This window comes from Pseudorasbora parva, chromosome 1, assembly GCF_024679245.1.
Source record: "Pseudorasbora parva isolate DD20220531a chromosome 1, ASM2467924v1, whole genome shotgun sequence".
NCBI lineage: Eukaryota > Metazoa > Chordata > Actinopteri > Cypriniformes > Gobionidae > Pseudorasbora > Pseudorasbora parva.
The window spans coordinates 22144633-22166858 of NC_090172.1; the positions used below are offsets into that span (position 1 = coordinate 22144633).

A 22226-nucleotide genomic window follows, 5' to 3' on the forward strand; every position below is an offset into this window, starting at 1 on the left:
ATCCATAAGTTTTCTGGTTCTGCTAATTAGACTGCATGATAAATCCTTAATAAATCTAAGGCTCAGCGATGAACTTTATATTGTTGTGTCTGCTTCTGAACACTGTAGCTGGGGGGGATACACATACGCTTGTGCGCTTGAATAATTTAATTCAGCATGCTTGATAAAAGGGTAAGAATTTAGGGGGACATGTAGTTGTGATTAAGAATTAATAGAAGTTTTCGCACTTTATGATATTGTTGTTTTGTCTTTTTAAAACGCAGTCACCATTAGTGTTCCCTCTGGTGAAGTTGTTTGATAAAAGTAACTTTGGTAACTTTTTTTTGCATATTGGTAGCTATCATGGTCGACTGAGCAGAATCAGTCATATGACAATATAATTAATATAATGACTACAATTTAGTTCATCAACTGAAATATCTAAGTAGAAACAATGAACCCGAGCTTCATTTAAATGGTTAAGTTGACTCATTTAGAAGAGCACATTAGGTGAATGACAGGCGTTTTCATTGCTTGCCATTACTTAATTAATTTGAAGGAACAAGCGTCTCAAGTGAGTAAATTAAACTTCTAAGAATATACAGTGTGTGTGCAAGCACTTTCTTTAGAAGCAGAGCAAAGAGAGATATATTGCCAAAGCCATTTTAATTCAACTGTCCCCATCTCTTTCTGTATCCCACTGTGTGGAATCTGTCAGGAGTTATCAAGTAATAAAGCGCATGAGACTGGAGCAGTGAACTTCATCCATCTTGTTTACTCTTCCCTTACGTTCTCACAAACATTACGTCACTAAACAACCCTTTAAAACAGTACTCACAACATAATTCACTCACAAACACACGCTGTTTTCAGAAGGACTGTCCATTGTTGTGCTGGGGGGGGGGGGTATTCTTTAATTTTCTCTCTCTCTCTCTCTCTCTCTCTCTCTCTCTCTCTCTCTCTCTCTCTCTCTCTCTCTCTCTCTCTCTCTCTCTCTCTCTCAAAATGCTATGATCTCTTGCTGGGCCAGACATATTAAGCCCTTTCTTGCTGAGCTTTCTCTCTCTTTCCTCCTCTGTGCATCTCTTCCACCTCTCTGGAGCACTCTAGCCATGACTTATTCATCCAATCCAGGATTTAATTATGTTTGGCCATGCATTTTAACAGTGTATTTTTTTAGGTACACACATTTCACGGCTGAACTACATCTCTGTTTGCCGAGGCCCCCACTCTCTGATCATGTGTACTGTTCAACCTGCTGGGAAGAGAAAATTTAGCAAACACGTGAAGTGAGAGAATAGGAGAGACGTATAGTTGCAAGTTACAGAAATAGGACGCATTAACAATTTCTGTCATCATGGACTTGCAATCCCTATGGTTTCAACCTTTTTTTTTTATATTATTATTAAATAAACGCCAGGCAAAATGTCCAAGCTTACAACACCATCATATAATAAAATAGCATTTATAGATAATCTTTGTTTCTGTACTTTTAAAATATATTTTTATTTTAACATTTTTATTTTGATTGTTTGAACAAGTATTAACTTTGACATTATTTATTTTAGCTAAAGTATGAGTATCAGTACTGTATGCCTTTTGCCACCTCAATAATTTATAAGACTTTTATTATTTACTTATTTTCACACAAATCCATTGCTCCATCAAATATAAACATATATATTTTTTTCTGCAATCATACACTTTGGGAGTAGTGAAAAGCCTTTTTTTTTCTTTAGATGTGCCTTTAGCCCTGTTGAACCCTACTGGTGCAGAAAATTAAAAAAAGATTTGTTTGGGTATTGTCTTCCTCTGGCATTCCAAATCAAATCCCACGCTGGAACTGGAGAAGAAAAAAAAGATCACCGTTTTTTGTGATTGTGACGGGCAAACTCAAGTACCCCATGAGATTTGGGTATCTTTGATACACCATGCAGACTAAAGACAGAAACAAAAGATAAAGGGAATATTTCAGGGAAGATACAAGATGTAATGAGAAACAGGTTGAGTCAGAGTGTGCAAGAGAGAGCTTTCCTGTGTTTCCAAAGGCACTCTGTTTTAGCTTTCTAAACTTAAAACACTAATGCTATTTTCATATTTATTTATTGATAATGGATGTATTAACTTAAAGGTGCACTTAAAGTAAAATATTCAAAACCACTAGGCCAGTGTTATATTTTTTGTTCAGTTGAGTACTTACAATATCCCAAATGTTTCCAAACTATTTGTAAATTATGAGAAAATTGCTATTTTAACTAAGGACCGGGACGTTTTAGCATAGCATTTGAGCGAGTCACCTGTCAATCGCGCCATATCTGCGTTACCTTGGTTTTATTCTGCAGAAGCGCTTTTTTTTTTTAGCAGTGTGAACATGTCACATTCAGCCGCTAAGCGAACACACAGAGTAATGTCATAACATCATTTTCAACACACTTAAATGTATCTGATATGATAAACAGAGCTCTTTACTTTCACGGCCGAAAAGCGGCGACTGTGTCCGAATTAATAATAATATATGAAATAATAATTAATAGGTGCTCCAACAAAACCACTGCAAATAAAAGTCAAAGCCAGAACACAACTGAGTGAAAATTAAACATTTCCATGTAATTCACAGGTAATTGTATTTGTAGTATATATACGCTATACACCCACCCCAATTTTAGATATTTTTAAAAGAAATGCCAGGGAGAATGTCCAAGCTTCTTTTTGTCATATACGAAAAGAGGATAGTAATTGTGAAAACCATACAATTGTTTTTATTTTATTATTTTATTTTGTGAGAGGAAATGAGAATAAATAAAATTAGGATCAAATGCATTTTACACAACTAATTCACTGACACACATCAGAAACTTTGAATAAACACAGTGAATTAGCAGGAGAACACAATCTCATAAAAGCACAAATGGGAGTGTAAAGTTCTGTGGTTATCTTCTGACAATATGCAATGAAAGAACATGGGTCAAAGATTAAAGAACAGAACATGGCTGCAGCCAGCTCATTTCTATTATACCACCGCAATATACAAGAGCAGCGCAAATGAGTGTAAGGTTCCCAACAGGAAGAGCCAATGATAATCAGGTGGGGGTAATCTACTAACAACAGGTACAACGGGGCTCAAGGCGCCTTTGATTTGACTTCCTGTAAACACTAGATGCACAAAAACATTCTGTGGCACTCTCCATAACATCCGCTTTTCAAGCTGCCCGTGTACATTTTTCTGATCTTTGATGCGATCACAGACATCTGTGCAAAGCTGATTCTGCTCTAATTTGATCTAATATTTGATTGTTTTTCAAAATGTAGATTTAAGTAGCAAATGAGAATATATATGTTATACTGATACAAAGGTGTTCAAGGTAATTAAAGCAGCAGTTTTCAATAATGGAATAATATGTAAAAGTATGTTGTTGTTGTTGTTGTTGTTGTTGTTTTTTTTTTTGGGGGGGGGGGGGGACTTGGGCAAAAGGCATAATACCTAACGGTGCACTATGTAACATTTTCAGTAAAATATCCAAAAACCACTAGGCCAGTGTTTAGTTCAGTTGTGTACTTACAATAACCATGTTTCCAACTATTTGTAAACTGTGAGAAATATGCTATTTTAATCAATGAGCTGGGACATGTGAGGGAGTCACATGTCAGTTGCGTCAGTCTGCATGATCCTTGGTTTCCGGTTTTATTAGCAGAAATGCTTTACTCTCACTGCAGTGTGCAACAAGTGTCACAGCAGCCGCTGTGCGAACGTACAGAGTAACGTCATAACATTATTTTCCACACACTCAAAATGTATCTAATTTAATAAACAGAGCTGCTTTACCTCATACTAATGTCCATAATAAAATAAATAAAAAAAGTCATAGGCATAATAAAAGTCCCGCTGCTTGCGAGGGTGCGTGTTGCCTTCATCTTAATAACAGTCACTCCAGCGGCCTGCTCCAGTTCCTCAACAACACCTTGAAGATAATATCCATATTTAAAATGAAACCATCATATAATAAAATACCATTTATAGTTATTCTTTGTTTCTGTACTTTTAAAATATACTTTTATATTAACATATTTTAATAGCAGCATATTTAATTGAACAAAAATAAATATTTTACTTATCAAAATAAACAGAAAATGTGTACAAACTTTGCTAAAGTGATTGTTCTGAACAAGTATTAACTTAGACATGTTAATATAGTAGGGTCCAAAAACATATTTAGCTTTAAGTATGAGTATCAATACTGGTGCCATTTGCCACCTCAATGATTTATAGATTTTTAAACAAAATGAACAGCTTTTATTATTTATTTACTTATTTTCACACAAAATCCATTGCTCCATCAAATATAAACATATATGTTTTTCTGCAATCATACACTTAGGGAGTAGTGAAAAGCATTTTTTTTAGATGTGCCTTTAGCCTGTTGTACCTTACTGGTGCAAGAAAATTAAAAAATGATTTGTTTGGGTATTGTCTTCCTCAGGCATTCCAAATAAAATCCCACGCTGGAATTGAAGACGAAAAAAAAAAAAAATCACAGTTTTTGTGATTGTGACGGGCAAACTCAAGTACCCCATGAGATTTGGGTATCTTTTAATACACAATGCAGACTAAAGACAGAAACAAAAGATAAAGGGAATATTTCAGACAGGGAAGATACAAGATGTAATGAGAAACAGGTGAGTCAGAGAGTGCAAGAGAGAGCTTTCCTGTGTTTCCAAAGGTTCTAGCTTTCTAAACTTAAAACACTAATGCTATTTTCATATTTATATATTGATAATGGATAATTTATATATTATGTGAGAGGCAGCTTTTTGATTATGTTTTATTGCAAAACAAATATAGAATGAGAAATAATCCTGAATAGGTACTCAATACAACAAAATCACTGCCAATGAAAAATCAAAGCCAGAACCAGATCTGAGTGAAAGCTACAAAGTTTCATGTAATTCACATGTAATTGTACTTGTACTATATATACAATATATCCCCCCCAGACAGCTTAGATATAGACTGAAAAATATAACTTTTTCATTAAACTTATTAAAAAAATTATAATAAAATAAAATGCTCATCTTCTGCAATAAAATGGATTCCAATGAATGTTATGTAAAAGTCAAAATAAATTGCCCAGGAAAATGCTTTAGTTGGCTTTTAGTAGTAAAGAAAGAATTTCAGTCATCATGTCCTGCATTATGACAAGTACTGCACTCTGAGGTCTAAATGACATTAATAATTAGTATTATTACAAATGTAATTGAATTAGAGTGTTCAGTCTGAATAGCATTTGAGTGAAATCAATACTTAAGTAATGAAGGCCAATTACTCATGTTCTCTGTTCCAACATGCTGAGAGGTTTTTCAGTCCATAAAATACCATCACACAAAGCCAGATTTCTTCATAAATAAAAAGACAGCTAAGTGCAGCTTCTAGCAGTACCCAGCACAGATGGATGGGCCTTTTCTGCTCTAGGATGGCTTTCTTAAAACATTAAAATGTTGCCACTGGAACAAAACAGTGCGTTAAATTGAGCATGCGGCGGGCTAGTCGTCCCCTCTTTCAACTCAACAAGAGCACTACCCGAAAATCACTTTCAATCAATGCTCACTGCGCGATGACTCATCAAATAACACCTCTCTGAAAGTGTGCGGGGGTCTTTGTGTGTTATAGTGAGCATGAATGTAGAGCGTAGAGACAAATTCAGATAAATGAGCGTGGCCCTAACTTTTTAAACAGCTCCCGAGAAAATTGGAGTGAGAGAAAATACATTTATTTTATTACGAATAAAGATGTTATTGAATAGACTAATATCAAATATTTTTTTTCCAGTTTCTTGTTGCTCGTTTCCTGATTGGCCTACTTCACAATCTGTTCACGTCTTGTATTCATTGGAGTGATGTTACTGTAATTTTCATTGCATGTCATTTAGCAGGCATACCTCTATGCGACCTGTGTCTGGTTGAAAACCACGGGAGGGATCTTCTGTAGTGACCCGGCACTGAATGGCACAGCCATTGATCTTGATCTTGTCCTGTTCGAGACCCAGCTCAGAAGACTGCGGCCCTCACACACACGCAGCTGTGCATGAACCAAATCCACACTAGCAGAGGCAGAGAAAGAGAGAGAGAGAGAGAGAGAGAGAGAGAGAGAGAGAGAGAGAGAGAGAGAGAGAGAGAGAGAGAGAGAGAGAGAGAGAGAGAGAGAGAGAGAGAGAGAGAGAGAGAGAGGAGAGAGAGAGAGAGAGAGAGAGAGAGAGACGTTATCAGCGCTAACTGATGAATAAACCCTGAAGTGGAATGAAATTCCATTACACAAACTTGAAAACCCAATCACACTTTTATCTTTTGACAATCACAGCTGCATAAATTAATTCGCTGATCTTCCTCCTTTTGAAATGTTTATCCATGAAAAAAGTTTGCCCACTTAGTGCTCGCTCCAATATCAAGCAATTTGCTTTGATTCATTTGAATCCATTACTGTGTAGACGTATTGATTGTCAATGAGACACAGTTTCTTATAATCCAAATCAATCTTTGCTTAATTCAAACAATTAAAGTATTTCAGACTTGATTCAAAGTGGTAGAAAAAAAGAAAAAAAAATCACATAAAATTAGATTAAATGAATTAAAATGGCTATGCGAACAGCATTAAGCACAAATACTAATTTGCTCTCAAAACTACCTAAGGAAATATCTAGCAAATCACTTCAGGGACTTCAAGGGAGCTGCTATTTTAGCTGGTAGGAACTAATTTTATCGCTAAGCTGCCTAGTTGATAAACCACTTCAAATTTTATTTTTGAGATTTTGAGACAGGGGAAAAGACTTAAAAACTTGTTTTTTTGTTCTTGGTTGGATGTAAAAGCATATGGTGGTTAAGAAGCTGCTTTGACATTCTGTAAAAGACAGGAGGTACGCTAATGACTTGGCATGAAAATGTCAAAAATAAGCTCGTAAACCACATGCTGTCAAGAAGGCATACATACAACACACTGTACAGATCTTCTAACTTGTCAACAGTAGCATAGGGTAACATACTTTATCTATACAGGTAAAGAATACATTTTCAAACCTTGTCTAATTGCATTTTTTTTTGCTATACAGTTAAAATAGTGCCGGTTTAGCTTCATTTACAAATTAATTCATGTTGATGCTCGATTAACTGTATGTGTTAATTAAGCATTAGCAGAGTTCTTTTCTTTTGCACAAAGCTGTTTTTACTTCACACCAGTTGCATTCTGTTGAGCTATGTGGTGCCAGGTCAACTAAGGAATTAATGTTTGTTAAGGTAAACAAATATGAGCGTTACTGTCAGAGGATGTGAAGAGATAGAGAGAGAGAGAGAGAGAGAGAGAGAGAGAGAGAGAGAGAGAGAGAGAGAGAGAGAGAGAGAGAGAGAGAGGAGAGAGAGAGAGAGAGAGAGAGAGAGAGAGATATTATCAACCTTAGTTCAGATATATTCACCAACATCTGGAACAAAGGTCTTATTGCCCCAAATCCATAAAACAGAGAGATGTTTGAACCTAATAACTACTGTGGTAAATGCAGACTAGCCCATTTTCTCAGAGAAAGAAATGTCATGAGCAAGTGTCAAACTGGCTTCCAAATAAATATCGCACATCAGACCATTAAATACACTCTCCATACCTTAATACTAGGGCTGTCAAAATAGCGTGTTCATTTCAATTAATCTGAGAACAAAATAACAGATTAATCCATTCTATATTGAACTTTGACCCTGAGCTGTTCAATGCCACCATCCATTTAACTGTTAAATGAAAGAGGAGATGAGAACCTGGATCATTGATTGGAACATTTATTTATAATTATTTTTATTTTTTAAATGGCTTGATGGAAGTGTTGGAGTGGTGGCGCTCTTCAGTGGTGGAGGCGTGCGCTGTATTTAATAAATAATAATAATAATAATAATAATAATAATAATAATAATAATAATAATAATAATAATAATAACAGATTTTATCTATAACACACTTTTGATTCCGAAGAATCTCAAAGTGCAACAAAGGGAAGAAAAAAAAAGAATAACAAGTAAAAATATAGAATCCTACAACAATCAACCAACACAGAAAACTGAACAGAAACAGAGCTGATGGTCAACAGAAAAACAGAGCTGAATGTGAACAGAAAACAGAGCTGATAGTGAACAGAAAAACAGAGCTGAAGGTGAACAGAAAACAGAGCTGATGGTGAACAGAAACAGAGCTGATGGTGAACAGAAAAATAGAGCTGAAGGTGAACAGAAAACAGAGCTGATGGTGAACAGAAAAACAGATCTGAAGGTGAACAGAGCTGAATGGTGAACAGAAAACAGAGCTGATGGTGAACAGAAAACAGAGCTGAAGGTGAACAGAAAACAGATCTGAAGGTGAACAGAGCTGATGGTGAACAGAAAAACAGATCTGAAGGTGAACAGAGCTGATGATGAACAGAAAACAGAGATGATATTGAACAGAAAAACAGAGCTGAAGGTGAACAGAAAACAGAGCTGATGGTGAACAGAAAATAGAGCTGATGGTGAACAGAAAAACAGAGCTGAAGGTGAACAGAAAACAGAGCTGATGGTGAACAGAAAACAGAGCTGATGGTGAACAGAAAACAGAGCTGATGGTGAACAGAAAAACAGATCTGAAGGTGAACAGAGCTGAATGGTGAACAGAAAACAGAGCTGAAGGTGAACAGAAAACAGAGCTGAAGGTGAACAGAAAACAGATCTGAAGGTGAACAGAGCTGATGGTGAACAGAAAAACAGATCTGAAGGTGAACAGAGCTGATGATGAACAGAAAACAGAGATGATATTGAACAGAAAAACAGAGCTGAAGGTGAACAGAAAACAGAGCTGATGGTGAACAGAAAATAGAGCTGATGGTGAACAGAAAAACAGAGCTGAAGGTGAACAGAAAACAGAGCTGATGGTGAACAGAAAACAGAGCTGATGGTGAACAGAAAACAGAGCTGATGGTGAACAGAAAAACAGAGCTGATGGTGAACAGAAAAACAGATCTGAAGGTGAACAGAGCTGATGGTGAACAGAAAACAGAGATGATGTTGAACAGAAAAACAGAGCTGAAGGTGAACAGAAAACAGAGCTGATGGTGAACAGAAAACAGAGCTGATGGTGAACAGAAAACAGAGCTGATGGTGAACAGAAAAACAGAGCTGAAGGTGAACAGAAAACAGAGCTGATGGTGAACAGAAAACAGAGCTGATGGTGAACAGAAAAACAGAGCTGATGGTGAACAGAAAACAGAGCTGATGGTGAACAGAAACAGAGCTGATGGTGAACAGAAAAAAAGCTGATGGTGAACAGAAAACAGAGCTGATGGTGAACAGAAAACAGAGCTGATGGTGAACAGAAAACAGAGCTGATGGTGAACAGAAAACAGCTGATGGTGAACAGAAAAACAGAGCTGATGGTGAACAGAAAAAAAGCTGATGGTGAACAGAAAACAGAGCTGATGGTGAACAGAAAACAGAGCTGATGGTGAACAGAAAACAGAGCTGATGGTGAACAGAAAACAGCTGATGGTGAACAGAAAAACAGAGCTGATGGTGAACAGAAAAACAGAGCTGATGGTGAACAGAAAACAGAGCTGATGGTGAATAGAAACAGAGCTGATGGTGAACAGAAACAGAGCTGATGGTAAACAGAAAAACAGAGCTGAAGGTGAACAGAAAACAGAGCTGATGGTGAACAGAAAACAGAGCTGATGGTGAACAGAAAACAGAGCTGATGGTGAACAGAAAAACAGAGCTGAAGGTGAACAGAAAACAGAGCTGATGGTGAACAGAAAACAGAGCTGATGGTGAACAGAAAAACAGAGCTGATGGTGAACAGAAAACAGAGCTGATGGTGAACAGAAACAGAGCTGATGGTGAACAGAAAAAAAGCTGATGGTGAACAGAAAACAGAGCTGATGGTGAACAGAAAACAGAGCTGATGGTGAACAGAAAACAGAGCTGATGGTGAACAGAAAACAGCTGATGGTGAACAGAAAAACAGAGCTGATGGTGAACAGAAAAAAAGCTGATGGTGAACAGAAAACAGAGCTGATGGTGAACAGAAAACAGAGCTGATGGTGAACAGAAAACAGAGCTGATGGTGAACAGAAAACAGCTGATGGTGAACAGAAAAACAGAGCTGATGGTGAACAGAAAAACAGAGCTGATGGTGAACAGAAAACAGAGCTGATGGTGAATAGAAACAGAGCTGATGGTGAACAGAAACAGAGCTGATGGTAAACAGAAAAACAGAGCTGATGGTAAACAGAAAACAGATCTGAAGGTGAACAGAAACAGAGCTGATGGTAAACAGAAAAACAGAGCTGAAGGTGAACAGAAAACAGAGCTGATGGTGAACAGAAAACAGAGCTGATGGTGAACAGAAAACAGATCTGAAGGTGAACAGAGCTGATGGTGAACAGAAAACAGAGCTGATGGTGAACAGAAAAACAGAGCTGATGGTGAACAGAAAACAGAGCTGATGGTGAATAGAAACAGAGCTGATGGTGAACAGAAAACAGAGCTGATGGTAAACAGAAAAACAGAGCTGAAGGTGAACAGAAAACAGAGCTGATGGTGAACGTTTAGATAACGTTCAGTAAACAGTCCACTAAATCTTTCAATCGGTACAAAAAAATGTCATCATTTTTTGTTCATTTTTACGGTCGCGCAAAAATGATTACTGTCCATCACTGACTTGGAGGACCAGTCGCACGCAGTCCTACATCACCAGACTAATTTGACTAATCTTCACCGCGGTGGAAACACAGAGAGATTTGCAGATCTGGGGGGGGGGGGGGGGGGGGGGGGGGGGGAAAGTTCCTGTAAAAAAGTTCCTGGTACAAATTGTTCCTGGTAATTTTGGTGGAAACGGGGCTAAGGACGTACATGGAAAGGTTCATCCCATCCCACCCCTCTCAAACCGATTACAATTTCGGTTTGGGCATTTTTATTCAGCAAGATTGAGGTGTTTATATGAACCATTTTCATTCATATTGGACTTTAAAAAAAGATTACAGTGCTCCATGTTAACGCACCTACTGATATTCTTAGAACTTAGCAAATCTGTATGTGACCGACCAATAACCCTTGCTAAATGGGTAATGTCCCTAAACGCAATGTCCTGCAGACCAGTTTCCTTGTATGTATGCATGTATGTATGTACATTGAAAAAACTATACATACATAAATACATACATGCATACATACAACTGAATCTACATACATACATCATCTTCCTGAAGCACTTTTGAATTTATTTCCTCAGCATACTAGGTCATATTGTTGATTGTTATGTCCAATATTTGAACAGTGAAAATAATAACAAAAGAGTATTTGAACTTAAATGTCACTAATGCTGATAATTTATTGTTTCTTTTTAATTTAAATATTTAAAATACTTTCACAGCAAAAAAATTATGAATGTGATTCATTTAGACTAATTAATCACAGAGTATGTAATTAATTAGATTAAGTTTTTTAATCAATTGACAGTCCTACTCAATAGATAAACAAATCCATCAAAACAACCATACAAATTTGCTCATGCTTTGTCTTTTTCTTAAATGAATCCAGAGCGGCATCAGATAAAAATAAAAATAAAAAACACACACTATAATACCTAAAGTATTTGTAAACCTCTTTAAATCACTGAATTCAGGTGTTCCAATCACTTTCATGGCCACATGTGTATAAAATCAAGCACCTAAGCATGCAGACTGCTTCTACAAACATTTGTGAAAGAATGGGTCACTCAGTGAATTCAAGCATGATACCATGGTAGGTTGACACATGTACAATAAGTCTATTTGTGAAATTTCCTCACTACTAAATATTCCACAGTCAACTGTTAGAGGTATTGTAACAAAGTGGAAGCAATTGGGAACAACAGAAAATCAGCCACAAAGTTGTAGGCCATGTAAAAAAAAAAAAAAAAAATCACAGAGCAGGTTCAGCACATGCTGAGGTGCACAGACCGCAGAAGTCACCAACTTTCGGCAGAGTTAATAGCTACAGACCTCCAAATGTTGTTTGGCCTTTGGATAAGCTCAGGAACAGTGCATAGAGAGCTTCATGGAATGGGTTTCCATGGCCGAGCAGCATGTTCTCTGGAGTGAGGCATCACGCTTCTCTGTCTGGCAGAGTCCTGACCTCAACTCAACAGAACACCTTTGGGATGAATTAGAGCGGAGACTGTGAGCCAGGCCTTCTCGTCTAACATCAGTACCTGACCCCACAAATGCACTTCTGTCAAAAATTCCCATAAACACACTCCCTAAACTTTCTGGAAAGCCTTTCCAGAAAAGTTGAAGCTGTTATAGCTGCAAAGGGTGGGCCAACTCAATTTTAAAAAAGGCAATGACATCATTAAATCAATATACACAAATAACAAAGTTGCTGTTAAAATTAGTAAAAACACAGAATTACTCCCTCAGAGTCGTGGATTGAGGATGATATATACATAAATGAGCTTGCGAGGGATCCTGATCAGTCTGCAGCACCTGGTCTCACAGCCACCAAGACCAACATCATAACTTTAAATTAGACAACATGCTCCTAAACCACACAGAGAACTACACTTACCTTTGCATAAATATTAACAACACAGGAAATTAGAAAAAAAAAAAAAAAAAACTGTGAATGACCTGAGAGGCACGGAGAGCTATTAAGAGATATATCAAAATTGACATCCCAATCAGAATCTGGCTAAAAATAATCAAATCAGTAATGGACTCTGCACAATTGACCTATATGCAAACTCTTGCTGTGAGTAAAGCACAAAACCCCAATAATGCCTGCAGAGCAGAATTAGGATTATGACCTACTTATAATCACAATTAAAATAAATGCCATGATCACCTAAAAAATTATGATAAACAGACCCTCCATTACAAAACCATAAACTACCAAGAGGTGATGTCAGAAAGAAATGCCCTTTTAGAGCTTGGTTTAAGAGCTGAGTACACAAAGCAAAACATGTCTGACTGAGAATAGTCTCAACCTCAGACGTCACGCCCACGGACCGTTGGCGGAAGTCTTGAGCATCTACAGTCTCACCATAGAGACAGGCAGACACAGACAGGCCTGGCTACCAAAAGAAGACCGGCTGTGTCCCCAGAAAATAAAGTGGAGAAACAGAACTACACTTTCTTACATCCTGCCCTAATTACGCACAAATGAGGGACACCTTCTATCCCCATTTCATAACCCTCCACAAAGACTTCCATCGGAAACCAAGTATGGACAAACTCCAAGCTCAAACATGGCTGCCATGTATGTGAGGTGCTGTCATGACAAAAGTGCATCAGTGAGAAAGAGCTATCACCAAACTCAGAGACACTTTTTGAGACTTAGAGCTTAGAGACACTTTTTAAAAAATATTATGAGATGAATCATTTTTTATTTCAATGTTTATTTTCATCTGTATTTCATGTTATATTTTATTATGATTTTTTTATTACAATCATTATTATTTTTTATTATTATTATTATTATTATTATTATTTTATTGTTCTATTAATGTTTTGCAATGTAAAGTTCCCTTTCAACGGTCAATCGTATTGCGTCTAGCTAGACGCAGGGGGAAAACTCCTTTTCTCGAAAATACTGTAGCCTTCAGAAAATAATGCAGAGCTACTGCACAGCCATAATGACAATGACAGAGCGGCGTAACTGCGCAAACCAAACGGTGCGAAACCCGGCGAGCTGAATGCAGAGTCCCCCAAAAAGGGCTGGGCATCTGCCCATAAAATACGCTGAGATTTGCCATGGATTCAGATTATTCTCCTTCAGTGATGATCTTGGTACCTTCACTGATTTCTCCTGCTCAAAGCTTTCGCCTTCTTTACCGTCAATAAAGGAATGTGCAGCAGAAAAGCAGCTAGCGAACGGCTCCAGCGATCAGCCTCCAACGTTCAAACCAGCAACCTGATTATCAGCGTGGGAGTAACCCTGCAATCCCGTGAGCTGTCGCCCTGTACTCTCGGGCGAAAAAACAGACGTATCCTTTTTGTGCTATATTCACAAAAGAGCAGCAGCGTTTTTATAAATGTAACCGTGCCCACGTTCTTCACTCACAGCAAGATATTTCTCCTGTCATGTTCTCCCGATTAGACCAGCAGCCCCCGTTCAACACAGATGGTCTCATCTCTTTCGGAGGGTCTGAGGAAGACCCACAGGAGGAACCGCACGATAATTCTGTGTCATTAGCGGCATCAGATACAAAGGATATGTTCAGGCTTCATTGAAGACCCTGCCCCCTTGCCATCTATGTCCCACAGCGACTCCAAGCTGGTGTTGACAACGAACTTATCTACAACGTCAGTGAACTTGGCCTCAACTGGGCCTCACTGGAGGATCCTGCACATAGTCAATGGGACGAGTGGGCAAACAGGCCCCTCGGCAGAGCGCAGCACCATTCTTCCCAGAGGTCCACGATGAACTGGCTAAATCGTGGCAAGCTCTTTACTCTGCATCCCTGTGTCCATCTTCCTCAACCGCGCTCTTAACCATCAACGGTGCAGAGGAAAAATGGTATAAGAAGCTGCCATCGCTGGACGAAGACATGGCTGCACACCTCTGGCCGCTCGTAGTAGTAGGGTGGAAAGCCAAATTTTCACACCCGTCCAAGCCCTACAGGACAACCTCAGCCTTGGCGAATAGGGCCTACACATCTGCTGGCCAGACAGGCCCTTCTCTCCACTCAATGGTGGTCCTATAAGTTTTCCAGGCAAAACTCCTCCGTGCTAAGGATGGGCAACAGGATCACCTTCCTTGATGCACCAATCTCCCCCACTGGCCTTTTTGGCCCAGCTGTGGATGGATTAGCAGAGCGATTCACCTTGGCACAAAAGGTGGTCCAGTTCTGCTTCCTCGAGTTGCCAGAAAATGCTTCCAACTCTGAGTCTTGATCTGCAGATAAGGAAGAGGGGAGGGCTATGTCTCACCGAGGCCGGACCACCCTCCAAAATGCTCTGAGTGTCCCAATGACCTGATTCAGTTCAGCTCTAAACGCAACGTGTCATTACTCCACCCTACGAAACCCTGGTCAACCGTGCTGAGCCTTAGAAAGCCATCTCTGGTGTGTCACGTTGGATCATAAAAATGATAGAGCAAGGCTACTCACTCCAATTCTCTCACAAACAATATGCCTCATGTCCTCTGTGCCAAAGTAAATTTTATTTATATAGCACATTTAAACATAGCAGAACTATCCAAAGTGCTGAACAGAGTAAAGCGAAATAAAATCAAGAATAATATAAAGCAAATAAAAACAAGAATAAGATACAATAGAAATACCAGCACAAAGAGACTCTTTCACCTAGATATTATCACATAAAAAAACAGACTGTGTCTGTTCCCCAAATTAGTAAATACAAAAATTATCTTTTCTCAAAAGCACTTACTGTAAATTATATGATTACAGATCATAACCTAGATGTGCTGTGTTTGACAGAAACCTGGCTAAAACCTGACGATTACATTACTTTGAATGAGTAAACCCCCCCAATATTATTTTTATAAACACAAGCTATGTCTGAAAGGTAAAGGGGGAGAGGATGCTGTAATTTATAGTAATATCTTCATTACTACTCAGAAGTCTAGTTTCAAATATAATTCCTTCGAAATTTCGGTGCTTTATGTAACGTTATGTAGTGTAAATGATAAATTCTGTTTGACAATTGTGCTAGCTACTGTATAAAGGCCACCAGGGCACCATTCAGATTTTATCAAAGAACTTGGTGATTTTCTATCAGAGTTAGTACTGGCTGCAGATAAAGTACTAATTGTTGTTGATTTTAATATCCATATAGATAATGAAAAAGACTCATTGGGATTGGCATTTAGAGACATTCTAAACTCTATTGGAGATAGACAACACGTGTCAGGACAGGATCCACTTATTGCAGTAATCATACTTTAGACATAAATAGTGACATATGGAATAAATGTTTATACCGTTGAAATTCTGCAGCACAGCGTTGTCATCTCAGATCATTACATAGTATAATGTATTATCATTATGTATTATCATTTAACAAAGGCTGTAAAACTGCCCCATTGTTTCAAATATGGCATGACTATCACCACTACCACTAAAGATTGCTTTATAAATAAACTTCCTCATCAGTTCCATCTCATCAGCACTTTGCAACATAAACTATTAAAAAATAGTCCAACATCAAGATACAACAAGCACACCCGGGCCCTTAAAAATGCAGCACAGCTGGAAGAAAACAAAAATGGACGTCTTTCAGATTTTGTGGAAAGAGAGCACGATTGCATACAGAAAGGCCGTAAAAACTACTAGATCTGCTTATTTCTCGAATCTCTTAGAAGAAAACAAACAAAATCCTAGGTATTTATTTAAAACAGTGGCTAAATTAACAAGAAATAAAGCTTCCACTTCTGACGTTTACAGCACAGCAGTAATGACTTTATAAACTTTTTTACATGCAAGATTGACAATATTAGTAGGAAAATTATAACTATGCAACCATCTACTATAATATTGCATCAGGCAGTGCATTGTAGTGTCACTGATGAAAAATCCCACTCATTCACTGCTATAGGAGAGCTATTTTTAAACCACTTATTAAAAGAAGTTGCTTGATCCTACAGTATTAGTCAATTACAGACCAAACTTAAATGTACCCTTTCTGTATAAAATACGAGAAAAGGCAGTGTCTTCACAACTAGGCTCCTTTTTTAGAAAGAAAGGATATCTCTGAGGATTTCCAGTCAGGATTTATACCATATTATAGTACTGAGACTGCTCTCTAGCCTGGATGCCAGCCGAATTTAGCCCCACCCACAAAATTTTAGGTCGGGCAGTTCGGTCTGGCCTCGCTCCATAGAGGAGTAATTATCCCCGAACAGAAACTGTTTCGGACCAATGAAATCATCAGAGCGGGCTTTAGACGATGACGGACAGATGATAAACAGTAACGTAATCATGAACTTCATCAAAGGGGCTTGGATTATATTTGTTTGAATCCTAAACGGAGAGCTTGTTTGTATATGGATTCACCATCACAATTTCTCTCAGAAATGATGATCATGTAGGGTACTCTGAGTATCATTAAATTATTTTATTTTTTTACAACACCGGCAAAGATCGTTTATTGCAGCGCGCATGCAGCTAGGGTTGCCAAGCTTTCACAACAAAACCCGCCAACTATTAGCCCTAAACAATAGCTTCTCAGGAGAATTCTCCGGGAAAAAAATGCTGTTTGGGGGGTAAACTGTGTTATTTTGGCATGGTTGCCTACTCAAATTCGCACTCATCGGTCTATATATCAAATAATATTTGCTTCAACCCGCGGACAAAGAAAACAACTCGTGGAAAAAAAACACGGACTTGGCAACACAGTGCAGTTGAACTCTGTTGACATTTGACAATGCGTCGCTTCGTTGCTCTGATTGGTTGCTGGTCTATCCAATTGATGTCTTTCCTGGTTCAGTTGAAACACGCCCCATAATCACAGCCCAATGGAGCAGTTTCAGACTTATATTCTGACTAGAATTGAGTATTACTACGTCAGGCTAACTGCTCTCATCAGAATTACAAATGATTTGCTCTTATCATCTGATCATGGCTGTATCGCTCTACTAGTGTTACTCGATCTTAGTGCTGCATTTGATATTATTGACCACAATATTCTTCTGAATAGACTCGAAAGTCATGTTGGTATTAGATTAATTGCATTAGCATGGTTCAAATCATACTTATCTGACCGCCATCAGTTTGTAGCAGTAAATGAAGAGATGTCACACCGATCACACCAAGGCTCAGTGCTAGAACCATGGCTTTGCACCATGTACATGCTACTCTTTGGAGATATCATTAAGAAGCATGGTTTTAGATTTTACTGTTATGCTGACAATACACAGCTCTATATTTATTTGCACCCTGACGAAACTTTACATTTTACAAGATTGATAGAATGTGTAGCTGATATAAAACATTGGGTGACTAGTAATATCCTACTTAATTCTGAAAAAAAAAAAAAAAATCTAATTATTGGACACAAAAAAAACCTTTGCACGTAGTAACCTAGAGTTCTGTCTAACACTTGATAGTTGCTCTGTCAAGTTCTCATCTCAGTGAGGAACCTGAGTGTGCTCTTTGATACCAATCTCTCATTTGAAAGACACATTTCTAGCGACTGTAAAACTGTATTCTTCCATCTCAAAAAATATATTTAAATTATGACACATGCTTACAATGCAAAGTACTAAACAGTTAGTTTACGCGTTCATAACCTCAAAGCTAGATTATTCTAATCTCTACTGGGTGGTTGCCCTGCTCGCTTAATAAACAAACTCCAGCTGGTCCAAAACACAGCAGCTCAGAACTAGGAATTATGACCATGGTTCTGGCAACACTGCACTGGCTCCCTATTAAACATTGCAAACATTTTAAAATATTGTTAATTACTTAAAAAGCACTTACTGGTTTAGCTCCCCAGTACTTAAGCGAGCTCTCAACACATTATACTCTATCATGTCTATTGTAAATAGACATGATGGTCTATTATGTAAATTCTGGCCAGTTGATAATACCTAGAAAATCCAAATGTCAGTTTAATTCTACTCTAAAAACACATCTCTTTACGATGGCGTACATTATTAATTTACATTATTCAAATCAGTTAAATAATTGTTTTACGCTGCTTTAGCTGGAACCGGGAACACTTCCCATAACACTTGATGTACTCCTTTATATCATAAAAAGAATGGCATCTACACTAATATTAGTCTCTCTGTTTATACCAAGGTTTATGGTCAGCCTGATCTGGGCCATATCCAGATCAGATGGCGGATCTTTCCCTAGATGTGACTAACGCTGCCCTGAAGTGTCAGCAGAGACCCTATCAACTCTCCCTGTGATGGCCTCATCGACATAAACAAGCCCATCTCCTGTGTAATGACAATCTACAACCGGAAGGAAATGGACAAATATTCTGACTGTTCGGCTCTAGTATGACTTCCAATTTGTCGTCTGAATCATAAACATACACTGTTTGTTCGTTTTGGCAAGAGGAGAACTGGCACACCGACTGAGCCTGGTTTCTCCCAAGGTTTTTTGGGTTCCTTGCCATCGTCGCCCCTGTTGCCTTTGGCTTTTGGCTTGCTCTGTTGGGGACACTAAATATTTAACTATATTACTTCCTTTTAAATTCTGTTTCATTATTTTCCTGTTACCATTGTAAAGCTGCTTTGATACTATCGTCATTGTAAAAAACACTATATAAATATATTCTGTTGGGCGGCAACAGAAAAAGCTCCATCTCCCTTATTTGTTCAGCAGACTTGCATCTGCATTTTACATTATCTGGAGGCATGTAAGCGATGACTGAGGGAGACAAAATGATACAATGAAAAACAGTAACCTAAGCGCAAGGTCATAAAGTTATGAGCTTACTGGAGAAAGGGGTCATAGAAGTGGTGCATCCAGCCCAAAGCCAGTCTGGTTTTTACAGCCGCTACTTCCTTGTTCCCAGAAAGGATGCTGGCCCCAGGCCCATCCTAGACCTCAGACATCTGAACAAGGCCCTTATCAAACAGGCTTTAAGAATGTTAACATTGCAGCATATCTTCGTGCAGGTTTGCCCGATGAATTGGATCTTCTCAGTGGATCTGAAAGATGCTTCCTTTCATATCCAGACAAGACCCCGTCACAGATTGTTCTTGAGATTTGAGTCAGACAGGTATGCCTACCAGTATACAGTCCTGCCATTCGGACTGCCCCTGGCTGGCACCTCACACTTTTACAAAGTGCATGGATGTAGAACTTTCCCCTTTGAGACAAATGGGAATGCGATTTTTTAGTACTGGCTAAAAAAAGCTTGGAGCTGAGGCCACCTCTCTATCAAAGTAAACTACACCCATCCCAAACTGTTTGCACTACATTTGTGGCCCCTCAGTGGGAGTTCAAGGTTCTCCCAGCGAACATCCTGAACACTATAAGTAAGGCTAGAATGCCATCTATCACAAGCCTCTACGCACTTAAATGGTCTGTGTTCTCTTACAGTCAGGAACCAGAACTGGTTCACTGATACTCTTCACTGGTTCACTGATAATCACTGATACTCTTTCCTGCAAGATCTGTTGGATGCAGGCCATACTCCATCCACGCTCAAGATCTTATGTGGCAGCAATCAGTGGGCATGAATGTCATGATTGTCCATTTATTTAAGGGAGCTAGAAAGCTTAATCCCCCACTGCCTCCTACGGTGCCCTTCTGGGACCTATGGGTCCTTCAAACTCTAAAACAAGCCCCATTTGAAGCATTAGAATCGGCCAAATTCAAGCTACTTTCGCTGAAAACTGCACTACTGCTAGCCTTAGCATCAGTAAAGTGAGTCGGTGACCTACATGCACTCTCTTTGAGTGCTTCTTGTCTGGAGCTTGGCCCGGCTGACACTAAATTCCCCCTCAAACCAAGACACAGTGATATGCCAAAACTGGTTTCGACCCCATTTAGAGCAAAAGTGATCACGCTCTCTGCTCTACCCTCCATGGAGGATGAGTAGCAGCCTCTTCCTGGGCGTGGTCAAGCGGAGTATCGATTGGCAATATCTGCAGAACGTCCCGTCTACCTTTGCCTCCTTTTAAAAAGGCCACTATGAGTCCAGCCCTTCACAAGTTAGTGCTTAGGAGTCTAGAACTCATATGTCCCAGCACTTGGGCCCCCCTCATTATGATTAAGCATTTTTCATATTAGGTCATATATATATATATATATATATATATATATATATATATATATATATATATATATATATATATATATATATATATATATATATATATATATATATATATATATATATATATATATATACACATACACACACATACAGAGAGAGATAGAGAAAGAGAAAGAGAGAGAGAGAGAGAGAGAGAGAGAGAGAGAGAGAGAGAGAGAGAGAGAGAGAGAGAGAGAGAGAGAGAGAGAGAGAGAGAGAGAGAGAGAGAGAGAGAGAGAGAGAGAGAGAGAGAGAGAGAGAGAGAGAGAGAGAGAGAGAGAGAGATACTTTTAGCTATATTTCTTGGGCCAAATTAACTGAAAATGAAAACTGAAAAATGTCTTCACAAATACCGTGAAGTATGTGCAAAGCTGACATTTGAAGTTGTCCTTCCTATTTGAAAGGCCTATAAATGGACAAATCATGTTTAACTTCCAATCTAATTATGTCAACGGCAACAAGTTTGTGTCAGGGTTAAGTTTAAGGGTATGGTATTGTAAACATCATTATATTAGTGTAAATACCATTTATTTAGCTTCAAAGGTCTAGTGTGTTTGTGTATTCTGTGTAACGTGAATCTAATAGGTCAAAGTGTGAACTGGGGAATATCCACCCACCCACATGCACATTGTCAAACACACATATGCAGTAGACACACACACACACAGATTTCGGATGAATCAGACAACATTGTATGAAGACTGCCACATACATACCTACAGTGCCTTGCGAAAGTATTCGGCCCCCTTGAACTTTGCGACCTTTTGCCACATTTCAGGCTTCAAACAAAGATATAAAACTGTAATTATTTGAGAAGAATCAACAACAAGTGGGACACAACCATGAAGTGGAATGAAATTTATTGGATATTTCAAACTTTTTTAACAAATCAAAAACTGAAAAATTGGGCGTGCAAAATTATTCAGCCCCTTTACTTTCAGTGCAGCAAACTCTCTCCAGAAGTTCAGTGAGGATCTCTGAATGATCCAATGTTGACCTAAATGATTAATGATGATAAATAGAATCCACCTGTGTATAATCAAGTCTCCGTATAAATGCACCAGCACTGTGATAGTCTCAGAGGTCCGTTTAAAGCACAGAGAGCATCATGAAGAACAAGGAACACACCAGGCAGGTCCGAAATACTGTTGTGGAGAAATGTAAAGCCGGATTTGGATACAAAAAGATTTTCCAAGCATTAAACATCCCAAGGAGCACTGTGCAAGCGATAATATTGAAATGGAAGGAGTATCAGACCACTGCAAATCTACCAAGACCTGGCCGTCCCTCTAAACTTTCAGCTCATACAAGGAGAAGACTGATCAGAGATGCAGCCAAGAGGCCCATGATCACTCTGGATGAACTGCAGAGATCTACAGCTGAGGTGGGAGAATCTGTCCATAGGACAACAATCAGTCGTATACTGCACAAATCTGGCCTTTATGGAAGAGTGGCAAGAAGAAAGCCATTTCTTAAAGA

The 22226-nt window shown here is 38.5% G+C and overlaps 1 protein-coding gene across 1 annotated transcript in view; it reads right to left on the bottom strand.

Moving 5' to 3' along the window:
* pcxb (pyruvate carboxylase b) overlaps positions 1-22226 on the bottom strand; it is a 316419-nt gene that overhangs the window by 204723 nt on the left and 89470 nt on the right. Inside the window, 2 exon segments of the mRNA XM_067435536.1 lie at positions 5913-6025; positions 6028-6074. Of these exon segments, the coding sequence (XP_067291637.1) occupies positions 5913-6025; positions 6028-6074 (160 nt within the window).